The following is a 27,041-nucleotide window of genomic DNA, read 5'->3' on the forward strand; positions in this document are numbered from 1 at the left end:
CATTGGCATTGAGAGAGAGAAGGGGAGAGACTGAGTGCTTGAGATAGTCGGGAATTATGCAGCGCATTCAGATGTTTCTTATGATGTGAAGAGTGCTTGGCGTTTATCTCAGCATACTGGAGATGTACTGTAGCACTCATTACAAGCCCGATTCTATGAGGCGTCTACACAAGAACACTAGTAAAGGGGGGGGGGGGGATCAGAATGCATCCACCCACAAGAAAAAAAGAGGGGAAGAACATACAGCTCTAAATCAATCCCCATGCATCTGTCTATATGTATCAACATCCTCCCTCCTACAGCCTTGCACTTCTTTACATCTTTTTAAATGAGGGATACTTGACTATCCTCTGAGCACAGGATCACATATTTGCGGATATACAGTCTTTTCTTATTCTTTCCGACTGAAATGAATTAAATCGAAAAACTAAAACGGTTTTGTAGAGCACGCAGTGCTACTGAGGATTAAGGGATTTCTCTGAATATGATCATGTATAATTTGTTTGTTTACATTACTTTATGTTAATTCATCTCTCTACTTTTTAATCATTTCAAAAGGCAAAACAGGAACGTCGAAACTAATTAGTTACCAACACGTTTTTCTTCGTTGACTTTGCTGTATTGTGCATTGCGTCCTGTTGATTGTGTCCATTTATATACAGTATGTATGCACTAATGCTGCATGAATCTTTTGAGGCCCCGATGTATTTTTGTACTTGTATAATAGAGGGTGGTGATGGCGCAGTGGATATGACACACCAATGTGTCCCTGAGCAAGACACTTAACCCCTAGTTGCTCCAGAGGCGTGCGACCTCTGACATATATAGCAATTCTAAGTCGCTTTGGAGAAAAGCGTCAGCTAAATGACATGTAATGTAATGTAATGTAATAGTGTGGAGTTCTGTAAGTCATTTATGGTGTTGACCTTTTCTATTTTCTATACATTATATTGTTATCCAACACATACAGTAATGAAGTACGAAGTAATTGCCCTTTGCATTTCTTGTGAGACGGCTTGTTGTGTTTATTAGTTTTGGGAACATCTATGAATGCCTTTTATTATTTTTTAGTGTTGCATTCATTATAAAGAAATCTACACTCATCTATTATAGATTTCCCAGGGATGATGTATTATTGTTACTATATAGAGCGTTGTATTCAAGCTTAAGCTCTATCTACAGTAATGGAAATGTGAATGAATGTTGTGTAATGTTGCCTTATTTCAAGTGGAAGTTGGTGATTGGTGCAATCAGACAGTCACCTCCTACAAAAGATGGCTTCTCAGTACGTTACATCATTTCCCTGATGATGGTCTAGCACCGAAACATTGCCAGCTATTAAATTTATGTGTGCAAGTTAGCACAGGAGTTTCTTTCTTTTTTAGGGAATATTTACATTAGTAAATTAGTCCCGCATTGCCAGACCTTCCTCCACAGTGCTGCGGAGGAAGGTCTGGCGAGTCCACACAGCATTCCGGGATGGGAGAAAAACATGCTCTGGTCAAAATGCAAGAAAAAGCGACAAACGTCAAAAAAAGCAACACAAAAGTCATAAAAAAAACCACCCGAAATGTCGAAATAAGCGACAGCGTAAAGTTCTTTAATCTCCCAAAACCTCCGTGGCCGAAAAAAGTTGTCGGAGCACAAATTATTCAATTCGAAATGTAAAAAATTAAAACTGCGAATCACATTCCACAGGCAATTTTTGTTAATACACAGGTATTTCTTAACAGTTTAGAACGCCAACACAAAGAAAGCGGAAGGTGACGTCCGGCCGAAAATTGGGGACATCCGGCTGACTATCCGGTGGCACCTGAACAATCCGGGAAATGAAACGTCGTCGATATATGACTGCTGTTGCATAAATACATTTTTTAAATGTAGCTGCCGATAGCTGATCCAAGCCCTCATGTTTGAGCGTGTGCTGTGTTACCTGCGCAGCAGCAGTTTGGGGTGGTTCTTGCTCTCCAGGTTGCGGTCGATGAGGTCCGACAGCAGGTGTTTGAGGACGTCGGTGGCGTACTCCAGCCGCCCCTGCAGGGCCGTCATGATAAGTGAGGCCACGTTGCCGCGGTCCCTCATGGAGAACGAGCGCTGCATTTCCAGTGTTCGGATGAAGGTGAGCAGGAACACCTTGTTGTTGATGAGCTGGCCAAACAGCTTCAGGGCCTTCTCCACATTCTGCTGGCCGTTCCCTGACACCTGGACAGGAGAGGGCGAGGGAGAACAATGCGTTACTTAGTAGTGCTAATACGTTTCCACCGCTAATTTCAATATCAAATGCACAGTAAAAATGTCCATAGTAATGAGCTGAATGTGTTTTGAAAAAAGGATTGTTGCTCTTTAACTTTCATTGTGACTTTGTCTCGCACAAAATAAAGATTTCTTTTTCAAAGGCACCACACGCCCTCACTCATGTTTCACTCCAGGCAGACACAAGTTCCCACTCACGGCGAGTAAATGAGAAGATCTTAATCAATTATTGACCCGGGTCTGTTTGAAAAAAAAGCAGTGTACACTGAGTTAGCTGCCATTTCACTTTCAAGTCAAAATGTCAAATAACTTGCCAGAGTAAGACAATCCCAAGGTGACACCTCACGCTGTTTTTCAAAAAGTTTGGACATCTGATTTGAGTCCTTTTGCTCACAAAATGCCTAGCTTATGCAGAAGTGACAATTTGACCTCCACCATACAGGGCTAGTCTGATCGGATACACCCCCACCTAACCAGGCAACTTCTTCCTGGTAAATCCCAATCCCATCCTGCGTAACACACAATCAACAAATAAGATGGAGGACCTCTATCACGATGAATCTCTTTATCCCTGATAGCTTCATCCTCTAGACTCCACTCTGTGTGTTCCACATAAAATAAACTCATTTCCCAGCACCACACTGGCCCCATGAAGAGGAGTGAAAAGTGTTAACCAGCCAGTTTTTCCCCCAGTGGAGTAACCAACAGTCCTGCTTGAGGATTGGGAATTACTCAGTTCATTACCCTTCATACTGCAGCCACTGGTGGATGAAATAGCCATGTGTTGGGACCCTGATTTCCATGAGGGAGCTTGCATGTGAGGTGTGTGTATATATATATATATATGTGTGTGTGTGTGTGTGTGTGTGTATGCTGCCCAGCATTGTTGGCTATAGTATGTGTGTGTGTGTGTGTGTGTGAGACCAGAGGGTAGAAAGGATGAGTGGCATCCTTTTCCCCTCAAGCACTTTGCCGCTTATGGAGGTTACACCCTGCAGGGAGAGAGGTACTCTCTCCCTATCTCTCTTTTTACCTCACTTTGACTTTCTCTTGCCTATTCTTTATGCATTTGCCAGTGGTGGGATGTAACTAAGTGCATTTACCCAAGTACTGTACTTAAGTATAAATTTGAGGTACTTGTACTTTACTTGAGTCTTTTCTTTTCATGCCACTTTCTAATTCTACTCTGCTACATTTCAGAAGGAAATATTGTACTTTTTACTGCATTACATTAAGATTTAGTTACTAGTGGGTGCCTGGGTGGGAGAGCGGTAGAGCGCAGAGGCCGCAGGTTCAATTCCAACCTGTTGCACATTCCCACTCTCTCTCCCCTTTCGTGTCTAAGCTGTCACAATGAAGGCCTAAATGCCAAAAAAATAACCTTAAAAATCTGAAGAAATACTACTACCTTGAGCTTTAGTTACTAGTTACTTTACAAATTAGGACTTTTGCAAACAAAACACGTAGTTTATAAAATACGATGTTTTATTACAAATTAAACTACCCTACATTATAACGGCCTACAAGTCCAGCTGAAATGATTAGACCACGGGTCTTCAACATTTTTTAAGCCAAGGACCCCGTAACTGAAAGAGAGATGGAGCAGGGACCCCCTACTACATATATTGTATAAAATGAAGTTGCATATTAAACTGGGCCTACAATAACATTTAGGGTGGCCTAAAGCCTTTATACATACCTTTTTATGATGCATACAATACTAAGCGATTAAAATCTCCTAGTAATTGTTGGCATGATTTTATAAATCATGTTTAAATGTTAAACCTACATGTGGTAGAGTGAATCCTTAGGATGAACTGTATCTGTGGATGGCCTCAGAGACTACCTTATCTATAGGTCAGTAAGCCTATCATCAGTGGGGATTTATATTTGCTAATAATAGGTTCGATTCATTTTAGGACTTTTTAATTTTTGAAAAAAATGTAACAGTAATTTGGAGACCCCCCTGCTGTGACGCTGAGGACCCCCTAGGGGCCCCGGACCCCTGTTGAAGATCCCTGGATTAGACCATTAAACACAGAACTGTTTGGATCATTTCCAGTTTCTAAAATGTGAGGATTTTTCTGCATTGAGTACTTTTACTTTTAATACTTTAAGTACATTTTCCTGATGATACTTAGATACCTTTAGTAACAATTTCAATACAGGACTTTTACTTGTAGCTGTACTTGAGTATTTTTAACAGTGTGGTATCGGTACTTTTACTTAAGTAAAGGATCTGAATACTTCTTCCACCACTGGCATTTGCTGCCTAGATGTCTCAGTCATCTTTCTTTCAATCCCTCTCTTTCGTGCTCTCTGTCTTTCTCTGGTTACCTCCAGTTCTCTGAGGACAGGATGATCCTCTATGCCGGGGAAGAGGACCCTCATAGCGTATGTCCTGTAGTCCAGATGGGGGATACCAGCTCTGTCCAGGTCACTGGTCAGCTCATTGATGTCTGTTTGCAGCTCTGCGAAGGCTGGGAGAGAAGGGAGACAAGAAAGAGAGAGAGACCGGTTGGAGGGAATCCTTGAGACATGCAGCATGAGAATTAAACCGTTCTTTAATCCCCAGGGACCAAAATACGTGAATCCTTCTCATCTTCCTGGTGTTTACTTTCGTTATCATGAAGCTGACAGTTAAAGCCCAAGATAGTCTTCATGTCAAGGAAACTCAATATTTCACATCTCTCCCTTAAAAGACACAGATCTCGCTCTCTCTCTTTCACACACGCTCCCCTTTCTCACTCAATTTTATCTACCAGCCGGTAAATTGGCTGTAGCTAAGGCCCCATAAGAGTGTGTGTGTCATCTCAGTGTGAGGCTGCAGGTGAGCACTAGTTAATTGGCTCCATCCTGACTGACTCCTGTTTGGGCCCACGGCTCTGTTGCTCAGCTTCGCCCGCCTTTGGGGAGGCTCCCTGTCTGCAGCCTATCACAGGAGCAGCAGCAGTCCCCCAACACCCTCCTCAAAACTCCGCCATCTCCAACCAGTCTTAGCCCTCACCTCCTGGCCCCCTGAGACTCCTGGGTTTGCACACCAACACATGGGCTCACAGGTACACATGGAGTGTATATACTCATAAGGAGCAACCCAGGTACCCATCTAAATCCACCCCCCAGGGCAGAGCACTCCTGGCCACTGCTAATGGTTAAAACATTAATCTTCCCCTTTCCCAAGGCTGCCTGTGTGGGACTGTTTCCCCCCCCCCCCGTTTGCCTGCTCTGTCTATCTTTCTGCCTGTCTGACAACAGCATCTCTCTGTTATTAGACCATTCTGGAAGTTTGCAGCAATAGGATGCTTTTTTTCCCCCCACTGTGTGATAACACTGGGAAAGCCGATCAGGGGTGGCTGGAGGGGATCCATAATAAGGTCCTGAAAAAGAAAACGCAAAAGCAAAAAAAGCAAAAGTGACATCTCAGTGATTGGCTATAATGACCCCACCGATGATGACATCAGCGGCCGATCAGCAGTGTTTATCTGAAAGCTTCCATGTAAAACTGACTCTCGCAATTTCGTTTTATCACACAGTGTTGCTTTTATCTTAGTTAATGGGCGTTTTTCCCTCAACCCCTCTTGTTTTGTTCATTTGCTTTTTAGGGAGCCTCTTGTAACATCTGGCCAGGGACCGCAGATGAAATTAGCCTTTTGGCTAAATCTGGCATATTCACAGAAATTATTAATGTAACGCTAGTTATTGTTAGCGTCAACTTTTAACTCGTCGTTATTACATACAAGTACTTTCGGGACGTGGATAGAGTAAGAGCACGGAGACAGCTTCGACTGTGTAACTTGGTCCACTTTTAATGACACTCTCCAAGCGCAGGACAACCCAAGACTCATAACAAAACGTGCTTCATCATCTCATCATCATATCCCTCCGCCAACCTAACTGTTACTGAATTACAGGCAGGGTACAAGATGTTAGATAGCTCCCTTGTTAACTCAAGGAACAGAATACACTATGAAGCTACAATTAACGGTAATATGTGACTTATTTCAGTAACCCTACAAAGGTCATCTGTTAACTAAATATTCACATTCTTCCCTTTCTTCAGATGAAATGTCCCCATTTCAATAAATCTCATCTTACATGAATATACACCGTCCCTGTCAAATAAAATAAAGATAAAGATGTGGTCCTCCTACTGGCTAGCAGGTCAAAGGTCAGATGGACTACTGAGCCCTCTCTTAACCTCGAGCCACAAGGGAGAGGTGTGTTTCAGAGCAGCTCTTTGTTCAATACTGTTGCAATGTCACTGTCGCTTAACAGCGTACATGGGACCAAAACACAGGCATGCATGCAAACACACACACACACACACACACACACACACACACACACACAGGTATAAAGACACGCACTAGATGCATTAGATAAATGTGGAATCACCCCTCCGGTGAAGACGTGAGTAAGATGTAATAAGCGTAATGTGCCTCTCGCTGGGAGGAGGTTGGGGTTACTCTAATGAGAAACTCTGCATTCATGTGTCAGTTTGTGTGCGAGTCTGTATCCAGCATGCAAACTAGAAAGCAAGAACTGCAAGGACTCACTACATGTCGAGACGGGACGCATATAGGGCTAACTGACTTATCATATGTGTTGTGATATACAACCAGGATGACTTACTGACCCAAATTTGGTGAAAGTTGAATGCATTATTTACGGTAACACAGACAACCAGTTATTTACTTTCTGTACTATATGCAGACATTATGCCTGTTATGTGATTACAGTCTGCACGAGTGAAATGCATTCACCAGCCCCATTCAACTACATACAAGACTGGCTTCGAATGGAGCAAAGTTAGTCTGGATCACTGGAAGTACATTTCCAGGATAATTGCCTGACATGTCCCTCACCTTCCTCTCTCTTTGTGTTGACGTTCTCAAACTGTCCGCTTCGGGAAACAACAACAAACTTCGAGCTAGCAGGCTACATGCTAAAAATGGCGAGTTTTGAAGAACATTTGGATAATGCAATAGCCTAAGGCAGGCTGGTTCTTTCGGGCAATGATTATAAAGATTTACAAAGAATATGTTTACGGCATTAACTATCCAACTAGGTTGTTTTGGGACCGATTGGTGGGATTGCTGTGGACGAAGTACACACGGCGATACGCTGGTAAGAGCTAATTCATTTTAACCATGTATCCAGCTAATTTAAACAGCTCACGTTCCTGTATTGTGTCAACAGTTAACTTCATTTAATATTGTATGTTGCTGCGTCCGGAGCTTAGCGCCGCCCAAGACGATTGTGATTGGTTTAAAGAAATGTAAACAACCCAGAGGGGGTTTTTCGCCTCTCCCAGAATGTATGTGTGGTGTAGCCAGACCTAACTCCGCAGTGCTGTGGAGATAGGTCTGGCAAGGCGAGACTAGAGCAAAGTAGACCCATAGTCACCCTAAAGTCTAACTGTAGGCTGCTACACAGTGCTACGCTTGGTCTGTCTGCCGACTATACTGTTCCAATACCAACCTTCTTTGCACTCTAGGGCAACTCGTGACTCCAGGTTGTCCATCTGCATTTGCAAGCGCTTCAGAGTGAGGTCATTTTCGCGTGACTTTCGCTTGTATGCGATGAGGACGAGGATGACGATGATGAGGAGGAGGCCTCCGCCAGCTGCGATGCTGACGATGGCCGGAAGGGTCAGCAGGCTGTCAGACATGATGTGGACCGCACCAGGAGAGACGTGGAGACCACCTACCTGAACCTGCGGAGAAACACAAACACACATCATCGCAATTAATATCAAATCAGAGTAGTAATTTAACCCTCCTTTTGTCCTCGGGTCAAATTTGACCCATTTTCAAAAAGTTTCTATATAAGAAATTTGGGTTTTTATCAACCAAATTGTCAAAATAATAAAGTGGATGGTTCCATACATCGCTTTCCACAAGTGAAATAATGAGTTCACTCCTTTCATTAAATTTGGGGGTTTTATTAAATTGTATAGCATTTAAATTTTTTTATGAAAGAACGTTGAAAAAAACCCAACAAAAACGTAAAAAAACCCCAGAAAAATAATGACAAAAACATCGGAAAAAAAGACGACCAAAGCATTTAAAAAAAAGTTTTCATTTTAAATTTTGACGCACCATGTTTCAACAAAATCTGGTCTTGAGATCTTTATATCACATGATAACTGATTCCAAGCAATGCATGAGCCAAATCCTGCCAAAACATAGTTAAATATTGCCTGCTGAAATTGATACGGAGTGCAAACACATGTGGCCACCTCCACGCTGATGCTGAGAGGGAAATAGTCTGGGGCTTGCACTCAATAAGCGAACAGGCAACTAAAAATAATTGCAGTGGATTCTAGCAGAACCTTTTGACAGCTAAAGCACATTCATGCTGGTCTCCCTTTGACCTCTTTCCTTCAGCTGAATGAGCAACAATGAGAGCACGAATAATGGAGTTTAGAGGCCAGCTATTATGAAGAAGAAATTACAATTTAGAAAAAGTTAGGAAGATAGACACTAACAAACACATCTTCCATACTGACCATCACTTTGTATTGTCCGGTGAGGTTGGGCGGCTCACACAGCAGCTGGTTCTCAGACACAGTGACAGAGCAGGGAGTCTCACCAATCAGCACAGTGTAGTTAAGCTTCACCCCTCCCGATGCTGGGGGAACCAGGTTCCTGCCCTGTGGGCACGCAGAGATGGACACAGGGGTGCGAAATTAGGGGGAAAACTCAGACACACAAACACATGGCTCAGTGAAGATGAAGGCAATTTTAAAAACCCACAAAGCCAATATGTCCCCTAAACACACTGCAAATTACATCCCTGGGTTTGGGGCACAGCTGCGGCCAAATGTGACTCCATACTGAGATCAAACAAGGTGATATATTTCACAGGGGCGGTAAGTGGGGACAGCTGGCAATCAGGACGAAAAAATGAAATATATTCCTCAACGAATTCTACGTCTGTCAGTTGCAAGACTTCTTACAACCAACATAATGAGATAAATAATCTAATAGAATATATGTATTTAGCTGGTGTTGATATCCAGAGAAAGACTGTGATAAGTCTGCTGTGTGAAAAGTGAAGCCAATGCAGAAGTCCACTGGCACCAAAAAGAAGTGTGATTCTATAGAAGACTATGGGGAAGTGACCCTTGTTATGCCTTTGTTTATTACCTCAATGAACTTTTTAATAATGACTTTATGGCCTCAATCTCTAGTTTCAAGTCAAATTATGGTCCCGTTTATTTTAAAATAGACAAAGCAGGGCATGCTTCAGGGGCGTGGCTACACGCCGACCTGTCAATCAGGACAGCAGCTTAGCAATGCTAACCATGGCGCTGTGTACATTAAAATAGACCTGAACTTGTTTTTTGGTGTTCATCTTAAACGTTGACCCTTTTTACAGTGCGTTTTCACTTCGTCAAAGTTGATTGGAACACTTTTGGTCGCCTAGAAATGTTTTTTTTCCCCATGTTCTGTCAACCTAGCTAGCGCTAGTGCTAGCTGGTTAGTGGTAACTTAAGAAAAGTCTGCCGATTTTCAAACAGCTCTGTGTACTGCTGTACATGCTGACGAACGGCACCAGTGCCCGGAGTTCTGCCCCTTTTGTCCAAATATGGTCACTTCTGGCTTCAAAATACCAAGATGGTGACAGCTGAAATACAAACTCCTGGCTTCACTGACACTAAGTCCATACTTTACATACAGTCTATGGGTTAAACCAGGAAATGTTCTGTAAATTTATATCTCATATTTTTTTTATAGATTATTTTTCGCCATTTTTAGGCCTTTATTTGTACAGTATATGACAGCTGAAGACAAAAGGGGAGAGAGAGGGAGAATGACATGCAGCAAAGGGCCGCAGGTCAGAGTCGAACCCGCCGCCGCTGCGTCGAGGAGTAAACCTCTATATATGGGCGCACGCTCTACCAGGTGAGCTACCCAGGCGCCCATGTTCTGTAGATTTAAATGCATAGTAATCTGTACTTCCTGTACCTTGAGAATGATGGGTGAGCCAGGTTTCTGCTCCAGCACGCCGGTGGCGCTGAGGGGCTCAAAGTAAGGGTTTGGGTAGTAGAGGAGGTTGGTGTTGTTGTAGACCAGCAGCGCTTGGACGTTGTTAAAGATGAACCCAAACTCGTCTGCGTGCTTTACTGTGTCCAAAGCTGGGTTGTACTCCGCCATCAGCGAGGGGGCGAAGCAACTCATACAGGTGGTGTTTATTCCTTTACACACCTAGGGAGAAAAGACGGGAGAAAAATCCACTTTTTAAGATGCTATTGGGGAAATGTTGCACTCAAACAGTCTACACATCATGCTGTGATAGTCTGAGCCCCCTGAAATGAAACAAGAAATGCGATTCAGTCGTCCAGGATCAACGTAAGACAGTTCAGAAAAGCCAAGGTGCTTTGGTTTCCTTTTCCTCTGGCTCCAAAGTAAAACACCAAGTTTCAAGCTGATCCGTCGTAAAGCCTTTTGTTTGTTTTAAACTAAAGCGTGATCTTAACTGAAACACATTGGTATCAACACACACACACACACACACACACACACACACGCACACGCACACTGCAGGGAGCTCCCCAACCTAATAATTGGCATATAAAAACCCTCGTTCTTTTTAGAGAAAAGGATTTATTGTCTGTCATTAAATGCACCTTCATTGTAGAGGAAGCCTCCGTAAAATCGGAAATAAATTGCCGCTACTGCTTCACTGAAAAACACTGGAGGACAACAAGCACAAAGGATCCTCAGGTAGAATTTGAGCTATGGCTCTTTTATTACTTCTCTCCAGTTTTCCCGGATGAGAGACCTGTATTCCATCCATCCTCCCCGGCTCAGCTCTAGAGGGGAAGGGAGGGGGCGGGAATAGGATTGATTGCTGTACAGCACTCTGCTCAGAAAGGTTTTTATCTCCTTTCGCTCGCTCCCAGCTCACTCTCTCTGGGGAAGAAACTTAATTAGAGGTAAATATCATCAAAGCTGGTGAATGCTAGCGACTACCACGCCTCCTACCTGTTCTCTGCTGCTCGGCAGCAAGCCAGGGAGATCAATGCAAACTCATTGTGTGCAGCCAGGATGGTGCGAGGTGAGTGTAAGCGTAGAGGTGGAAAGAGGGACTGGTCTCCTTACTTACTTTGTGACTTTGCACTTGGATCTAGACTTTAGCGCGTTTGTGTGTTTTCACCGTGCGGAGCGTTGAATCTAAAAGGTGAAAATAAATTCTGACTCAAGAACTTTGAAAATATACAGTATGTATATACGCAGTATGCGTATATACATACTGTATATTTCTTGTGTACAGTGGTGGAAAGTAACTAAATCCATTTTCTCAAGTACTGTATGTAAGTATAATTTTGAGATACTTTACTTGAGTATTTCCATTTTTCTGCTACTTTATACTTCACTACAATTCAGAGGGAAATATTGTACTTTTTACTCCACTACATTTAGTTGACAGCTTTAGTTACTTTGCATATTCAGATTACTAAAACTAAATATAATCAACTAATCAGCAACATTGTATTATTATGGATAAAGATATTTATTGATCCCTTGGTGAAATTTACAAGCTACCCATCAGTAAATTAAGGAAAAATAGTCCCACCTTTACCAGCCGCAACATTAAAGTGATGGACACATTAATGCACCACTAATTAAAATACAATAATATAACATACATTGTTTTTAAATGGCCCAGTCTGCATAATGAGTACTTTCACTTTTTGTATATTTTGGTGCTACTTTTAGTTAAGTCAAAGATCTGCACACTTTATTCACCAGTGCCTGTGTATGACTTTAGGCTGCAACTAACGATTATTTTAATCATTGATTTGTCTGTTGATTATTACCATCATTATTATTTTCTCAATAGGTCCACTAATTGTTTGGATTTTTAAATGCAGGAAACACTGAACATGTCTGTTAAAATGTCCTAAAGCCAAATGTGACATCTTCCAATGTCTTCCAAACCCAAGACATTCAGTTTGCAGTCATATCAAAACAGAGAAAATCACAAATCCTCAATTTTTGAGAAAATGAAACAAGAGAATGTTTGGCATTTCTGCTTGAATAATGACCTAAATCAATTAATAATTAATAAATTTGACAATTTGATTTGATCAAAACAGCTGCCGGTTAATATTCTGTCGATTGACTAACTGATTAAGCTCTATAGGCTATGCGAAATCCTGGCTTATGGGTAAAAGAAACACGTTTCCAACATTACAGCTGTCACAGCAACATATACAGCAACACATCGCAGTCTGTAGCTGCACTGCAAGGCCCGGATGCTCCGCTGTAGCTTTCCCTGGTCTTGTGACATTTTTCTTTAGAATTCCCCGCTTTACGCTACAGTAGCAGTGACAAGAGTGAAAAGATAAGCCATTTTAAAAATAGATAGCACAACCAGATAGGACTCCTGACATACTTTCACAAAGTTTAGGCTTTAGAGATGCACTTTCACTGTAAGACAGAAGTAACTAATTAAAGAATTTGAACAGCTAAAAATCAAATATATAAGAGCAATACATATTCATAGCTAACTTGTAAAACAATGTGTGATGACATTGGTGTTTACAGCAGGGGTCTACAACGTTTTTTAGGCCGAGGACCCTTAACCTGAGATGAGCAGGGACCCCCTACTACAAACAGTATGTTGTATAAAATTGAGTTGCATGATAAACTGGGCCTACAATAACGTCTAGGGTGGCCTAAAGCCTATACCTTTTTATGGTTCCCAAACTATATACTAAGCTATTAAAATAATAATTATTTACATATTCATATATCATCATGTTTTAATGTCAGACATTCATGCGGAAGGCACAGTGAATCCTTAAGCTTAACCCTTGTGTTTTCCTCGGGTCAAATTTGACCAATTTCTAAAGTTTTTTATATCAGAAATATGGGTTTCTTTCAACCAAATTGCCCAAAAATAATTGTTTAAATGGTTTCAAAACAGTATCGTGACTAAACTTTGACATATACCAGTCTGTGATCCACTCAACATCATCTGATCTTAACCATTAGTCAAAATAATTCATAATTTCTGCTGTTTTTAAACTCAAAAGTTAGATATGTCATATAAATTAGGTTTATTGACCATGAGTAAAAAAAAAAAAAAGTGTTGAAAAAAAGTTACAAAAAAGCTTCAAAATCATCGAAAAAAAGCGCCAAAAGCGTCGGTAAAATGGGCCAAAAAAAGTTCATTTTCAATTTTGTTGAGGTTGTTTTTTTTTTTACGAATAGGCCGATTTATCTTTGCTGATAATATGTTGGTTTCATGTTAATGTATACTGTAGTTTCCAACATAATTTTTTTTTTAGGGGAAACAAACTTTCAAAAAAGTATTAAACAATAATTTGGGGGGCCCCCCTGTATGGGCTCTGAGGAACCCCTAGGGGTCGCGGACCCCCTGTTGAAGATCATTGGTTTACAGTTTAACACCTCAACACGCCTCAACGGCATTTAGGAATAGTTCATGTGAATTTCTTTACCCACTAGTACAGTATCTTCAGTATCATTATACAGGAATTAAAAGGTTTAACGGATTAAAGGGTTCATGTTAAAGGTCCCATGGCATGAAAATTTCACTTTATGAGGTTTTTTAACATTAATATGCGTTTTTTCAGCCTGCCTATGGTCCCCCAGTGGCTAGAAATGGTGATAGGTGTAAACCGAGCCCTGGGTATCCTGCTCTGCCTTTGAGAAAATGAAAGCTCAGATGGGCCGATCTGGAATCTTCTCCTTATGAGGTCATAAGGAGCAAGGTTACCTCCCCTTTCTCTGCTTTGCCCGCCCAGAGAATTTGGCCCACCCATGAGAGAGAGAGAGAGACATCATGGCTTTCAAACGAGCAAAGTGGCAGTTGGTCAAGGCTACACCCCCCCCTCCACCTTGTTCCCCCCTCTCTCCTCCTCAATAGCTACAGGCACAGAAATGGCACATACTAAGGAAAGCTCATTGTAGGACTGGCTCTAGTGGCTGTAATTCTGAGACTTCAGATGCAGTATTAGGGGACCACTGAGGTCTATATAAAAGCATCCAAAGAGCACTATGTCATGGGACCTTTAAGTTTGACATGGGCTGCTTTCTTACTGTTGGCATGGTGACATGTTACGTAGACAGGCCCAGATGCTCCGACAGCATCCTCGGGACTGTCACGATGGAACAGCGAGGCATTTGCAAGTCAACTACAGCTCTGACTACAGTACCATCTGCTCTGCCGGAGATGGATACTGGGAGGTTTTTTTTTTTCTTCTTCCTACACTGTCCTCACTTTCTCTCTCTCTCTTTACTTAAGTAAATCCTTCCCTTCACCGAATCCTGTCAGGATCGAAAACTGCCATGTAGGATGTCTTTCAGGCAGTGAGTGTGACGTGTGTCAATACAAAGCGATGAGCGGTTAAAATAGTGATGGGTAAATGGGTCATTGTGGGATTTGATAAAGAAAATGGGGCGTTTGAGGTTCCTCTGCGGTTGGGGCGCTAAATGGCTATATTTCAGAACATCACGACACCTTTGCATGACTTCTGGCCTTCAATAAGTGGATTTTAGGTATTTTGTATTAATTTATAGCGCATTCTGCATACTCTAGAAAAGGATTTATAGAGCTTACTGCATTACTGAATCACAAGATTAGTTTTCACCCCTTCATTTACTTCTCAGCAGGATGCTAAAATGTATGACATTACAATGCTTTGATTCCAAACAACATGCTGTTTTGCTTGCTTTCTCAATAAAAACAAAATCCTGTATATTACCCAATTCAGAGTATACAATAAAACATCCATTCCTTTAGGCCATGTGAAGAAGGAAGCTACACATTGTTCAGCATTGATAAAGTGAACTGAGGTCAACAGATAGAGAAAATAATTGGAATCTTGGCCTCATCTGTCTTCTTCTCTCTAGTGTTGGATTGAGCCTGGGTGTTTTAAGGCAGTAAAAACTCCAACCCCTCTGGCTGAATACATTACCATGATCTACTGTGCTGCTACAGCCCACTCAACCATCCAAAGGTCTCTGGCCAGGGTAGGATTCAGAGAGACAGAGACAGAGGAAGAGAGAGAGAGAGAGAGAGAGAGAGAGACAGAGGAAGAGGAAGAGAGAGAGAGAGAGAGAGAGAGAGAGAGAGAGAGAGAGAGAAATAAAGGATAAGATGATCTGGCTGTGGAGATGCGCGTAGGAGAAATGTGAGGGGTCGCAGAGCCAAATGTCATCTGGAAGCTAGCTATTCACTGGCTATTTCGTTGTTCCTGTACTTATTACTCCTACACTTTCTATTTCCCTTCCTTCCTGCTGTTCCAAATAACTAACCGCTTATGCTGGCATTTAAAGGCAGGGTTGGTAACTATTTCCAATATACACTTTTTAGATATATTGTTTGAAATCGTCTTTACACCCCGACAGCAATAAATAACTTATGGGCTCTGAAAGAAAGAGCGAAAAAGATCCGTCATCTGCAGCTGCTGTGATCCTGTAAAAACTCCCACCAATCACTGCCTCGCGGTCCGCTTGGAAAGAACCAATGCCTCCTCGCTCCCGCTGCGCATACTCTACCCCTCCCGTGTACGAACCAGAGCTCAACGCACGTCGTAGCGCATTGCTAACAGTAGTCATGTTTGTTCTAAACATTCGGTTCGATAATATTAGCTGTTTGCTTACCGGTGAATGAGACATGAAGTCAAATTGCGGTCCTTTCTCCGCTCTGCTCTGAAGCAGCGACGGGAGGGGTTGGACGGAACCCCCGAGGAGATGCTACTTTCAAATCTTACTAGCTTTTCAACATTACCAACCCTGCCTTTAATTCTTACTTGGGCTTAGATCCGTCCATAAATGTTGTGTGGTATTCAAGTTAAGCTAGTGCAAAGCCAAAGCCAGTGGTTTCATTTTCCTCTAAGATGTGTGCCACGCTGGAAGTAAAAGGATGTCTGGATGTCTTGTGATGAGGGTGTGACTCATTTCAAACATCCTCTGGGAGCACTGCTTGATGCATTAACAAGTGGCTCTTCTTCTTCTCTTAAAGTCAACATCGCAGCCACACAACACAGATGCCAAAGAGGGAACTGTGGTGGTAGCCCTTTACACTGTGGCTGTCAAGATGTCATGACGATTCAATGAGCCACTCACGACGCTGATACTGTTGAGATGTAACTGTAAAACACATGCATGCAGCGTAAAATACAAAATCACTGTGAACATGTAAATTGTAAGTTCTGAGTGTCCATTACCATTGCCTATAGTAATAGTTGGCGCCTTAAGTGGTTCAGGGTATTAGACAATCAGCCTGATTGGCCGAGACGCGATAGGAGCCTCACACACCCGTGCTGAACACTTTCTATGATCAGCAGCAGCTGCAAATGCACCTCAAGTGTTACAAATATGGTAGATGTAATCTTTCTGGGACAGGAAAATGTTCTGAAGCAGGGAAAATAACCCTTTTAGCTTTGATGAAGATTATGATAAATGTTTCAATTGTGAATCCTGTGGCAGACAGAGCATTTCACAAAGAAAATTGTCTTCTTTTTTTTCCCCCTTCCCTCTCCCGGTTTCTTTGTGAATCTTTGCAGGTGACACGATGGAGGGAGAGTAGAGAGGCAATTTACAGGCAGACAGGTGATCATTTGAAGGCTGGCTGACAGACAGCAGCTCTTATTGCTATGGGCTGCTCCGCTGTTTGCCTTCCTCCAGTGACAAAAGGGGAAAACGGTAGACGGGGGTGGGGGGTTCGGGATGAAGGATGGGTAATTGTAACCTCAGCATTTAATAGAAATTCATTCTCTGTGGCTGTAGGGCCAATCAACACAGTGACACAGGCTTCTTTTGCGAGGTGCTAGGTGGGGAGCTGGAAGAGACGAGGCAGGGTGGAGATGAACAACTCCTTTTTTCAAAGCCTTCGGGAACTGACAAATCAGACAGCGCGGCACCCACACACATGAGTCAAATCCCATTTCGCCAGGTCTCCAGAAGTCTCTTGCTCACCAAGTCACTTTACTCTTCTCTAAACATAAAACGGCATGGATCCATATTCTACTTGTAATTACTATAGATGGGCCCATACCATTATTTGCTTCTGGATACCGATTCCGATACTTGAACTTGCGTATCGGCCGATAACGAGTATAGAGCCGATACCAGTGTGTCATATATTATGTTTTAACAGCTCTAAACTACAATCCTTGTATGGATGTGATATGATTGTTGTCGGCCTGGCACAAGGACTTTTTTTTTTTTTGACAGTGAGACATAACGGAAAAAGAACATAAAAACAAACACTTTAAAGTAGATTTTCTTTAGGGCTACATTACGTGGTATCTGATCAGTGCATAAACTCCGGTACTCGCCGATCCAGATAGCAGCATTTTAGGCAGTATTGGAGGGTTTTCCGATACTGGTATCGGTTTTCGGAACATCTCTAGTAATTACTACTGTTTCATAACTCACAAAAGATCTTTGAGGGAAACTGTGTCCTTACAAGAAGAAGCACAAAAGGCCGACGGCAGAATTATGATTTTTAGTAAAGGAACGTTCACTAAGCAAGTCAGACATTTAAGGCCAATTTTAGAATACTAATGTCAGGGATGGGAGGTTGGAATTGCAGAGGCGGAGGAGGTACGTTTGGGACAAATCTGTGTGGAATTCCACAAGTCTGACATGGCATTGAGGAGTTTTTTGTGTACGCATGCATGTGTACTAACCTGTCCTGAGATTCTACTAATGAGGCATGAGATTTAGGCAGCTATGTAAGAGAGTGTAATGTGTAAGATTGGTTACAGTATGTGCCAACAGAGCACTTTTCTTTTACATATTCTCCTCCTTCTGCCCACCTCTCACACTCTATCCTTCCCACTCACCTTTGGTCCATGCGTCTGCCCTCCCCAGACCACAGAAAGGAAATCCCATCCTCTTAAACAAGGAGCCCCAGGACAGCGGCTCCAATGCAATTTGTAACGATTTCCCACAGCCAAGACTTTGATTATACACAGGCTCTTTATGCTGACCAAAGCCTTCTGACCGCAGTTAATCTTCCATTGAAACCCATTAGGAGTCTCCTTGCCCCCAATCACGCACACCTCCAACATTCCCCCCACTGACCCGCCCACACCCTTTTGTTTCCCTCAAACTCTACCCATCCAGCTCCATTAGCGGAAAAGTATCCTTAAAAAAAACGTATTTTTCCTTAAACAAGTGGAAAACCCTGAAGAAGGCCGTTTGTGCCGATACACATAATAGCTTTAATGTACTAAGACTTCGATATGAAATAGCCATTTAAATTAACTTTTTTAAAAAAATGCAAGAAGAGGAGGGCCTTGGACCTTTTTTGCTCTTAACAAAATGTTGTTCAGGAGGACTACTGCGAGAGTAAAACACACCAGGGCTTAGCAGGTGGGGGCTGGGGCGTGGAGCGGAGATATAGACAATTTACGGTAAACTCTTAATTAAATACTGCATGCAGACCACTTTCAGTGCCAGCTGCATTATTCAGACGCTCGTTGGAGTGCTTGAGACGACTGGGTTCCAGCGGAAGTTAGGGAAGCGTAGAAAGCTGCAGGGGCTCTTAGGAGAGATAGTACTTCACCCAAGCTAAACATCCCTTAGCTTGCTTGTAGAACAGTATTTGGTGAGTCAAGCAGGACCTTGTTAGCGTACATTTTCCAGCATGATGTGTAAGCAGTAGTGGGTGTATTCAGGGAGTACATTCTGTACTCGCCCCATGGTTAAGATTATAGTGGTTCTTACATTGACAGACTCTCGGCCGGCGTATTTGACTCGGATCCTGGGCTCCTGAACCACGTCCAGATTGGTACCTGTCACCATCAGGGGGGTGTGGCCACTGAGGAAAAAAAAAAACACAAGTAGACACAATTTACTCCACAGGTATTAAATAACCATGTTTGTCGATTGCCGTCTCATTTCCCTGCCTTATCTTCTTCTTTTCAATTCAAGAGGAAAGATAGATTTTAGAAACAGGAAAACAAATAAAGTAAGTGAGAAAAAAACTAAAAGAAAGCCAATCCAACTAAACTTTCTTACACTGATTTACCTCTTCAGAATTATTCACCATCAGTCGTAAAATAAGCGCATCAAACCGTCTTTCATCCTCCCGTTTCTTTTAGGAGATAACAGCCTTTGGAGCTGGGGGATGATTAGAGATGCTTTTTAACTGACTTCGCCGGCTACAATCAATTGGTGCAGATTTGTGTTTGAAATACCAAAGCAGCTCGAGCTTATAAGGATGCAGTGGTGGTCCTGGGCTTACAAAGCAGCACTGCTGGATGTGCAGCTCTCCCAGCAGCTGTTTGGGTTGTTGGTTTGTTGTTTTTGTGGCGTGCAGAATAAAGATGATATCAGGCAAGAGCTGTTGCAATAATACATGTCAGATGTCTCCGTGGTATCCGTGGTATTAGGCTGTGGGTTCACTCTAACACTGTGGATAGTGTGAGTTACTGCAAATGGACATTGTTCTGTCAAAGCTCATTAAATGATATATTCAGCTACTCACACACTGAATGTTATCTATCTATCTATCTATCTATCTTTCTTTTCAGCATTTCTGCTGCTTCAAGTATTCTTCTAAAATACAACACATTGCTTGTTGAATTCAAAACAAATGAAAGGAAATCATTTCCAGCATCCTTTTTTGAACATTGAACTGAAACAGCACCACTAAAGAATGTAATGACATGAATGAAAGTGCAGTTTTCTACTGATATTAAAGCTCTCAGAGTGTCTTTTGCAATATGTCGCAGCCTTTCACGATGTGTTTATTGCCCCAGTTGATACCCTGATATATTGTGCAGCCCTACTATCTATCTATCTATCTATCTATCTATCTATCTTTTTTTTAAAAGCAAAGAAAGATGACCAATAGCATGTCCTTCCCTCTCTGCCTCCCTTCATCTCTCCTCCCTCTGTGCCATCACACTCTTGTCTCTAAGCCCGAGCCATCTGCTGTAGACTCACACCCCTGATAGCACATTGTTCTACTAAGTCGCTGTTTCGTCTTTATCCCTCTCTTCCTTTTAATTAGTAGTGTATGGTGTGTGTGTGTGTGTGTGTGTGTGTGTGTGTATGTGTGTCTATATATCTATCTGCCAAAGACGTTCAACAGATGGATCAACATTGAGTTCGATAGGAGAATCTCAGTCTCAACAGTAACTATCCTCTCCAATCTGTGAGCTGTGGCACTTCTATCAGATCCAGACTAATTGGAAGAGAACTGCACAGTAATTGAAAGTGCAATATTGACTTGTGTCTGCTTATTGCCACTGGCCAGGACTGGCTTGGACTGGCTGGCTCTAAAACTCTGGATGGGGGAATCCTTAGTCTGGGTGACAGAAGCTCAATGTTTGGTGGTGAGGATGTGGATAAAATAACATCTCACATACAGCTTGTGAAGTGTAAGTCCGGATCAACAGAAGTATATTTCCAGGATAAATGCCTAACATCCACACGCCGGATGTCCCTCACCTTCGGCTCTCTGTGTGTCGCCGTTCTCAAACTCTGTTCGCTTCAGGAAAAAACAACAAACTTCGAGCTAGCAAGTTACACGCTGAAAATGGCGAGTTTAGAACTAAATTTGGATCGTGCAATAAGGCAGGCCTGCTTGGTTCTTGGTGACTTTACCTTGCAATGCTCCAGTCTGGTTCGATGCGCTGGACGGTGGGGTCTTCTATGTACTCGAAGGTGAGGCTCTCCCTGATTTGAGCGTGGTCCACGCTCACACTGATCTGCACTTGGCCGACCCCAGACAGGGAAGGGGCAGAGTAGCACACTATCTCCGTCATGGTCCGTCTACAAGTGAAGCATAACAGGAATTATTTACATCTGTATAACGCAATGGGCGTCTGTATGAAAAGCAACATATGAGTGCAGAAAGTTATCTGCATGTTTTCAAAAGTCAAACGGAAGGTACACTTTATGCATGATTTATTAATTTACTGTATTTATCTGAACACTGAGCTTCTATTTAGCAGAGCAAAAAACACCCCCTACAAGGACAGAATATATTATGTGTTTTGTACTTCCAGTCCTGTTCTGTAATTACCTCGGTATTATAATTAGTTAGAACACGGCAATAAACAAGTAAACCTGTTATTCCATGGTAAAAATAACTAAGAGCTCTGATAACTGCATGGGGGGGCATTTGTAATACAAACCTTTAAACATTATTCAGAGTTCAGAGTTTATTCAGAGTTTACCTCCACCTATGTATGTGCTTCTGTGCTTTCCCCTCCCTCTCCACGGCTCCATGCTCTACCTGCCCACCCCCTGAATTTGTCCCAATTCATTAGCAGAGGAGAACGGCCTCCACTATCCTTCTCTCCCTCCCAAGCCAGGAATACAGTGGAGAAACACAAACCAGTAATTAGCCCCATATCTCATTAAAGCTGGCTTGACTCCTCAACCTTTAGAACACTACAGTCAGACTACTTAAAATAGATGCAAACAGGAGTGGAAAGTAGAGGGAGGGTGTGTGATAGCAACTCAGAGAGGGAAGGAGGGACGGGTGGAGTGAGATGGAAGAAAACTGTGAGAGTGAGAGACAAGAGAATAAAAAAAACAGGGGAGTGAGACCAGATGGACAAAATGATAGAAAGATAGAATGTGAAGGAGGTGGTGGGGGGGGGGGAAGCTTTCCGGAAGCTATTATTACATGGTTTAATGCAGTAGGTCATCAAAACCTTATTAAGATTTACACAACTTTCGGAGAGAGGGAGCGAGGGAGGCTTTCCCCTCGGGGATTTCTCAGTAATATCAAGAGGGGGAAAAAAAAAAATACAAGAAAGCAATATAGCGGCTTCTTTAATGGGAGTAATACACATTATCTTGGGAATACTTTTTTTTCTTCTTCATTTTCTCCCAGCATGCTATATAACTAATATTTTCATCAAACGTTGTAGGTGTTTTACATGCGGTTTCTCCTCTGCTTCGTTCACCACGGCCTGTATGATGTATGTCATTTGTTCTGAAAATGAAATAAAAACAGTTGGAAAAAAGAGCCCAGTCTGATCTAAATGCTCGGTGTTTTTGGTTTTTTCGCATGCTATGCTCTCTATGTTTCTGCGCCCTCATTGCAGCCGGGGAATGACTGTAACGGCACTGTAGCGGCACTTTCTACCTATATACAGTATAGTTGTGACATCACAACCGTACGACGGCTCGTTTAAAGGCACAGTTTCTGAATACGGTCTGCATGCATTTATCTACGTTTTTGATACTTTCACAGTATTTATATAGCACTTCAACCTGCTTTATAATAATTAAAAAAAAGACAAGGAAATATCACTTTTTACAACATGTCACGTTTAAATCACTTAATGTAGGGGACAACTTAACATTCACAGTGAGTGGATCAGTTTCACCTCCTAAAATCCACAGTATACTGTAATGATGGAACTGTTAACTGTGAAATTAAAATTTGTGTCTTTCATTTGCACTTTACTCAATTAGTTTCCACCTCACCTTAATGTGCAAGTACGATAAAAAAGCCTTTTTCCATGAATAGTCTGTGTTAAACAAAAGCCCGATCATGCAGGCTGTTTTAGCAAATTAAACTTTATGGGCTACTAATAGCACTTTTATGGTTTAAATGTGTGCAAGAGGAAAGTCTCACCCAAAGTACTCGCATGTCTGGTTTCCAAACTGAACGTTGACACTGCTGCCGGCGCCAAGGTTTTCTCCCATTATGGTTACTTTGGTGCCCCCAGACTCTGGACCTCTGCTCGGGGACAGACCTGTGACTGTGGGAGTCTACACAACAGAGAGATGCAGAGAATGAGAGGTTAAGAGGGGCTGTGAGAGCACAACAAAGGAAAAGGGAAGGAGCAGAATGAAAGAACAAAGCAAAGGACTAAAAAGGCAGACTAAAAGATGGGTATTTTCTCAGGTAAAAAAGGGCATGCTGCACAGTTAACAGTTCTGCATCTTTTAGTCTGCCTTTTGGTCCTTTGCTTTGTTCTTTCATTTTGCTCCTTCCCTGCTCTGTGGTACCTCTTGAAACGTTCACGTAGTATCACAGATCCCCAGCAAATTACAGTTATTCATATTGCAAGGCCGATGGCAGTAGAGTGCAGCGCTGGTGGGAGAAAAGAGGATAAAACCAGGAGCTCTTAGATTCCCTGAGAGATCCTCCTCCTGTGTGTGTGTGTGTGTGTGTGTCAGTGTGTGTGTGTCAGTGAAGCTTTTTAAAGACAGTCTGAAAATAACTAGTGTTTACAGCTGCAGGCAGCTAGCCCGCCTTCACACAGACAAATGGAGAAATATCCAAGCAGACAGCCCGTCGTTCTGTGAAGCACACGCGCATACGCAGGCACACACACGTACACAGACAAGCACACACGCCTCTGTGTGCACAAACATAAAACAATTTAAAAACAACTAAATGCACTCAGTGTCATTTACGCTGCCCTTTTGCCAAGTGTTAAAGTATTGCTGGCTGAAAGAGATGTGTCTTATAGTGAAAATTGAAGAACGCTTCTGTGAAGTTTTATATTTTTTTTAAGGTGGCCTGCAATAAGAGTAAATTGCAAGTGGTGGCAATTCTAGTCTCTGCTAAGTATTCTTCGAGGAATTCCACTGCTGTAGCAGCTGTAACATCGGCGAGAAAAAGCAGCCGAGCATTTACTACAGAGCCGAGATCATCAAAACTGTCAGCAGACTGACTTGTGACTTCCAGGATGCAGGCTAAAGCAGGTACCCTGAAAACAACGGTAGTAATTACCGACTGACTGTTAATTGTTAAGGGAGTGCTAATTGTGAAGGTGTGAGAGAGCGCAAATGGAAAAGTGGATCATCTGTTCGCTGCAGGCTGAGCAGACAGCAAACGACAGAGACGGGGAAATGTGTGCGTGAACGTGCAACGAGAATGGCGAGGAGATAATGTTTACCTGCCGGGTGCAGTGCTGCTTTTCATTTTAGCAAGTTGATTCTTCATTTGCCTTTTTTTCCCCTCTCTCTTATGACCCTGTCCAACCATCCAATCACTTTCGATCTAGTATTTTCGTTTCCCACTTTGTACGAGCTATAGCCTACAGAATTTAGAATATATATATATATATATATATATATATATATATATATATATATATATATATATATATATATATATATATATATATAAATAAATATATTTTAATTAAGCTTCATGATCCTATCTCAATAAAGGCAAACAGTATATACAGCCAGAGAGCTGCAGAGATCATTACTGAAAACCAGGTGCTGTTTATGGAGGAAGGTTATTTCCCAAATAACAAGTAAGCATACTGTACACAGAGCTGCTTAATTACTGCGTCGGTAAGCATGGCGACTCACAGATCGTTATTTGCCTGTGGCACATAAACAATTACTTTGCAAGAAGGTGCAAATCACTTTTAATTGAATTCATTTTATGTTTTGCATCACTTTAATGCGGCTCTTGCAGTCTGTCTCATTGGGACTACAGCACACTTTACTAATGCACGTTATATTACATGAGGATACAGAGCAACGTGTAATGGCAGTCATACCACAAAGGAGTAGAGTTGCGAGGAGCGAGCCCTGAGCTCTGGTCTGCACTCTGCAACGCACAGCTGGACCGGACCTGGTCTACTGTCGGCAGGAGCTGCATCCATCTCACATACAATCCTACAAAAGACACACAAGAATTCATTACAGTCACTGTAGATAATAACAACAAAAAACACAAGCTATTTGCAAGATTTCCGCTAGACTGTGGGGAGAACTCAATCTTTCTTTTAAAAAAAAAACAAAAAACAAAAAAAATTAAAGTTATATGTTTAAATGCTTCAGCGAAGTTGAGAGAAAGTAATCAAAACACTTCTCAGCTTGATATCGATTTATCTTCCACTCGGAATGCAATCTTCTTTTGTTGTCTCACTCATTTCATTACGGGACACATCCAGACATCGACCAGGACCCCCCCCCGCCCCCCCTTAGATGACAGTCTTTAAATGAAACCAGTGCTCCTCCTCCCTTGGCACTCCAATACACCCAGCACTGAGCGAAGACAATTTCCCACCAACAACCCGGCCCCCCGACAGCGCTGGTGCTCTGCCAGCGTGGCACGTCTAATGTAAATCACGCAGCGGGGATCAATACCGGCGCTGCAGGTGACTAGATCAAATTACATAATAAAATGAGGACGTCTATTGATCAGTGGTGCCAGGGAGTAGTAAAGCACAAGACGCAATCACAGTGAGCAAAGAGATTATAGAATATGTGGCGCAGGCAGATGGCAGGGGCAGAAGAACAGCAGACGTGTTGTTTCTCCGGCGCTGATCATATGAATTACAACAAATGACTCGGAGAGCTTTGACGGATGAAGTATGTGGAAGAGAGTGGCTAAAGGAGGATTTACTCACCGACAGAAGTGATATTTTCTTCTCACAATGCCTCGGAGAAACAGAGACTCACTCGTTTCCCCATCTGAAGGCCTACTATACCGGTCCTTTGTGTAATGGCGTATTTATCATGGGAATATGTTTGGCTTTTCAAAACTGCAAATCTTGTCGGTGTCCATCAGGAAGCCTGCTCATTCTGTATAAGCCCAGGGTTACTTTTAAACTGAATTCCTACTAATGAGGACTCAATATGGCTTCTATAAAAAATACAGCAGAGTAGTATCAGCCCTCAGAAAAATTTACTTTCTGACAGCTGGAAAACACAAAAGTTGAGACTTTTTCTTCAAAGCAGGAGTGGCTTTCACACACTCTTCTGAAGTAGCGACATAAAAGACACATAAATATGTATGCTTTTTTTCCCCTTTTTTTGTCCAGTGCAGGCCATCCTGGGGACTGAATTAAGAGTCAAAACAAACGGCAACGGTCAGATAAGGACAGGCATATAATGAACCTACAGCCAACATGACACCGAAAGCCTCTGAATAAAAGTCCAGCTCAGAATATTATTACAAAGACTCAAACTCCATCCAAGTTAGACTAAAGGGGTCATAGGTTAGTTTTTTAATTTCGCTCAGTCTTTTTTTTTTTTTTACATGCCATTTAAATGAATTCCCTAGCTTGTCCCCAATTGGATTAAAGCGCTGTCAGATCAGTGCACTGCTGACAAATTGTCCCCTAAAGCCAAGTGGCACATAGTGAATTTTAATTACAACTGCCCAGTAAAGAGCTAGGAACCACAGACATACTGTAAGTCACCCACACTACTCATTCTTTTTCAAATACCACCAAACCTGGAAAACATCCCAATTTAATTATCAAGTTCACCAGTAAGTTAAATAGCAACTATACAAGCACATGTATGTGTATGACATGTGTAATGTAACAGCACCATAATACTGAAAGTGTGTAAGTTACAGCAAGGGTGCAGTGCTAAGCTGTTCCCTTTCTGAGGGCAGAAGTAGGCCAAAGAAAGAATTAGGGTTAAAGGCTCCTCTGAGAGCCATGTCTGTGATAGCTTTTGAGTGTGTGTGTGTGTGTGTGTGTGTGTGTGTGTGTGTGTGTGTGTGTGTGTGTGAGAGAGAGAGAGCTTACGCGGGTACGCAAGTGTATGGGTGCCAGCTGTGCCTCAGTGTGCAGCGATACATTTAAAACTTTACACTGTATTCCAACTGACTCAGAGTCCGTGGAGAAAGGAGACATTCATCCTAACTGAAATCAACTAGGTTGATTATTTCGGAGCATCTTTCAAAAATATTACTTCAACATTTTAATAGGAATATGTGATGTCTGTGGTACCGAATAATGACTTCACAGAGGCCATGTTGTACTACACATATGTCTTTATATATATTTGATTTTCCACGGTGTAGTTATTTAACCTATAGTAGCTGCATAATGAGTATTTTCT

At 42.2% G+C, this 27,041-nt stretch overlaps 1 protein-coding gene across 3 annotated transcripts in view; it reads right to left on the minus strand.

Moving 5' to 3' along the window:
• The window catches only part of plxna2 (plexin A2), a 219,493-nt gene that overhangs the window by 36,169 nt on the left and 156,283 nt on the right, over window positions 1-27,041 (minus strand). For 2 of the 3 annotated variants that reach the window (XM_039800088.1, XM_039800089.1), the window contains exons 14-22: window positions 24,740-24,857; window positions 22,849-22,985; window positions 20,859-21,026; window positions 18,972-19,065; window positions 10,227-10,466; window positions 8,765-8,908; window positions 7,735-7,969; window positions 4,591-4,733; window positions 1,934-2,202 (exon numbers count right to left, since the gene is read on the minus strand). In XM_039800088.1, the coding sequence (XP_039656022.1) occupies window positions 1,934-2,202; window positions 4,591-4,733; window positions 7,735-7,969; window positions 8,765-8,908; window positions 10,227-10,466; window positions 18,972-19,065; window positions 20,859-21,026; window positions 22,849-22,985; window positions 24,740-24,857 (1,548 nt within the window). Of the gene's footprint in view, window positions 1-1,933; window positions 2,203-4,590; window positions 4,734-7,734; window positions 7,970-8,764; window positions 8,909-10,226; window positions 10,467-18,971; window positions 19,066-20,858; window positions 21,027-22,022; window positions 22,201-22,848; window positions 22,986-24,739; window positions 24,858-27,041 lie in introns of those variants that run through there. The other variant, XM_039800090.1, reaches the window with a different exon arrangement.

The sequence above is a fragment of the Perca fluviatilis genome, chromosome 5 (genome assembly GCF_010015445.1).
Source record: "Perca fluviatilis chromosome 5, GENO_Pfluv_1.0, whole genome shotgun sequence".
Taxonomy (NCBI): domain Eukaryota; kingdom Metazoa; phylum Chordata; class Actinopteri; order Perciformes; family Percidae; genus Perca; species Perca fluviatilis.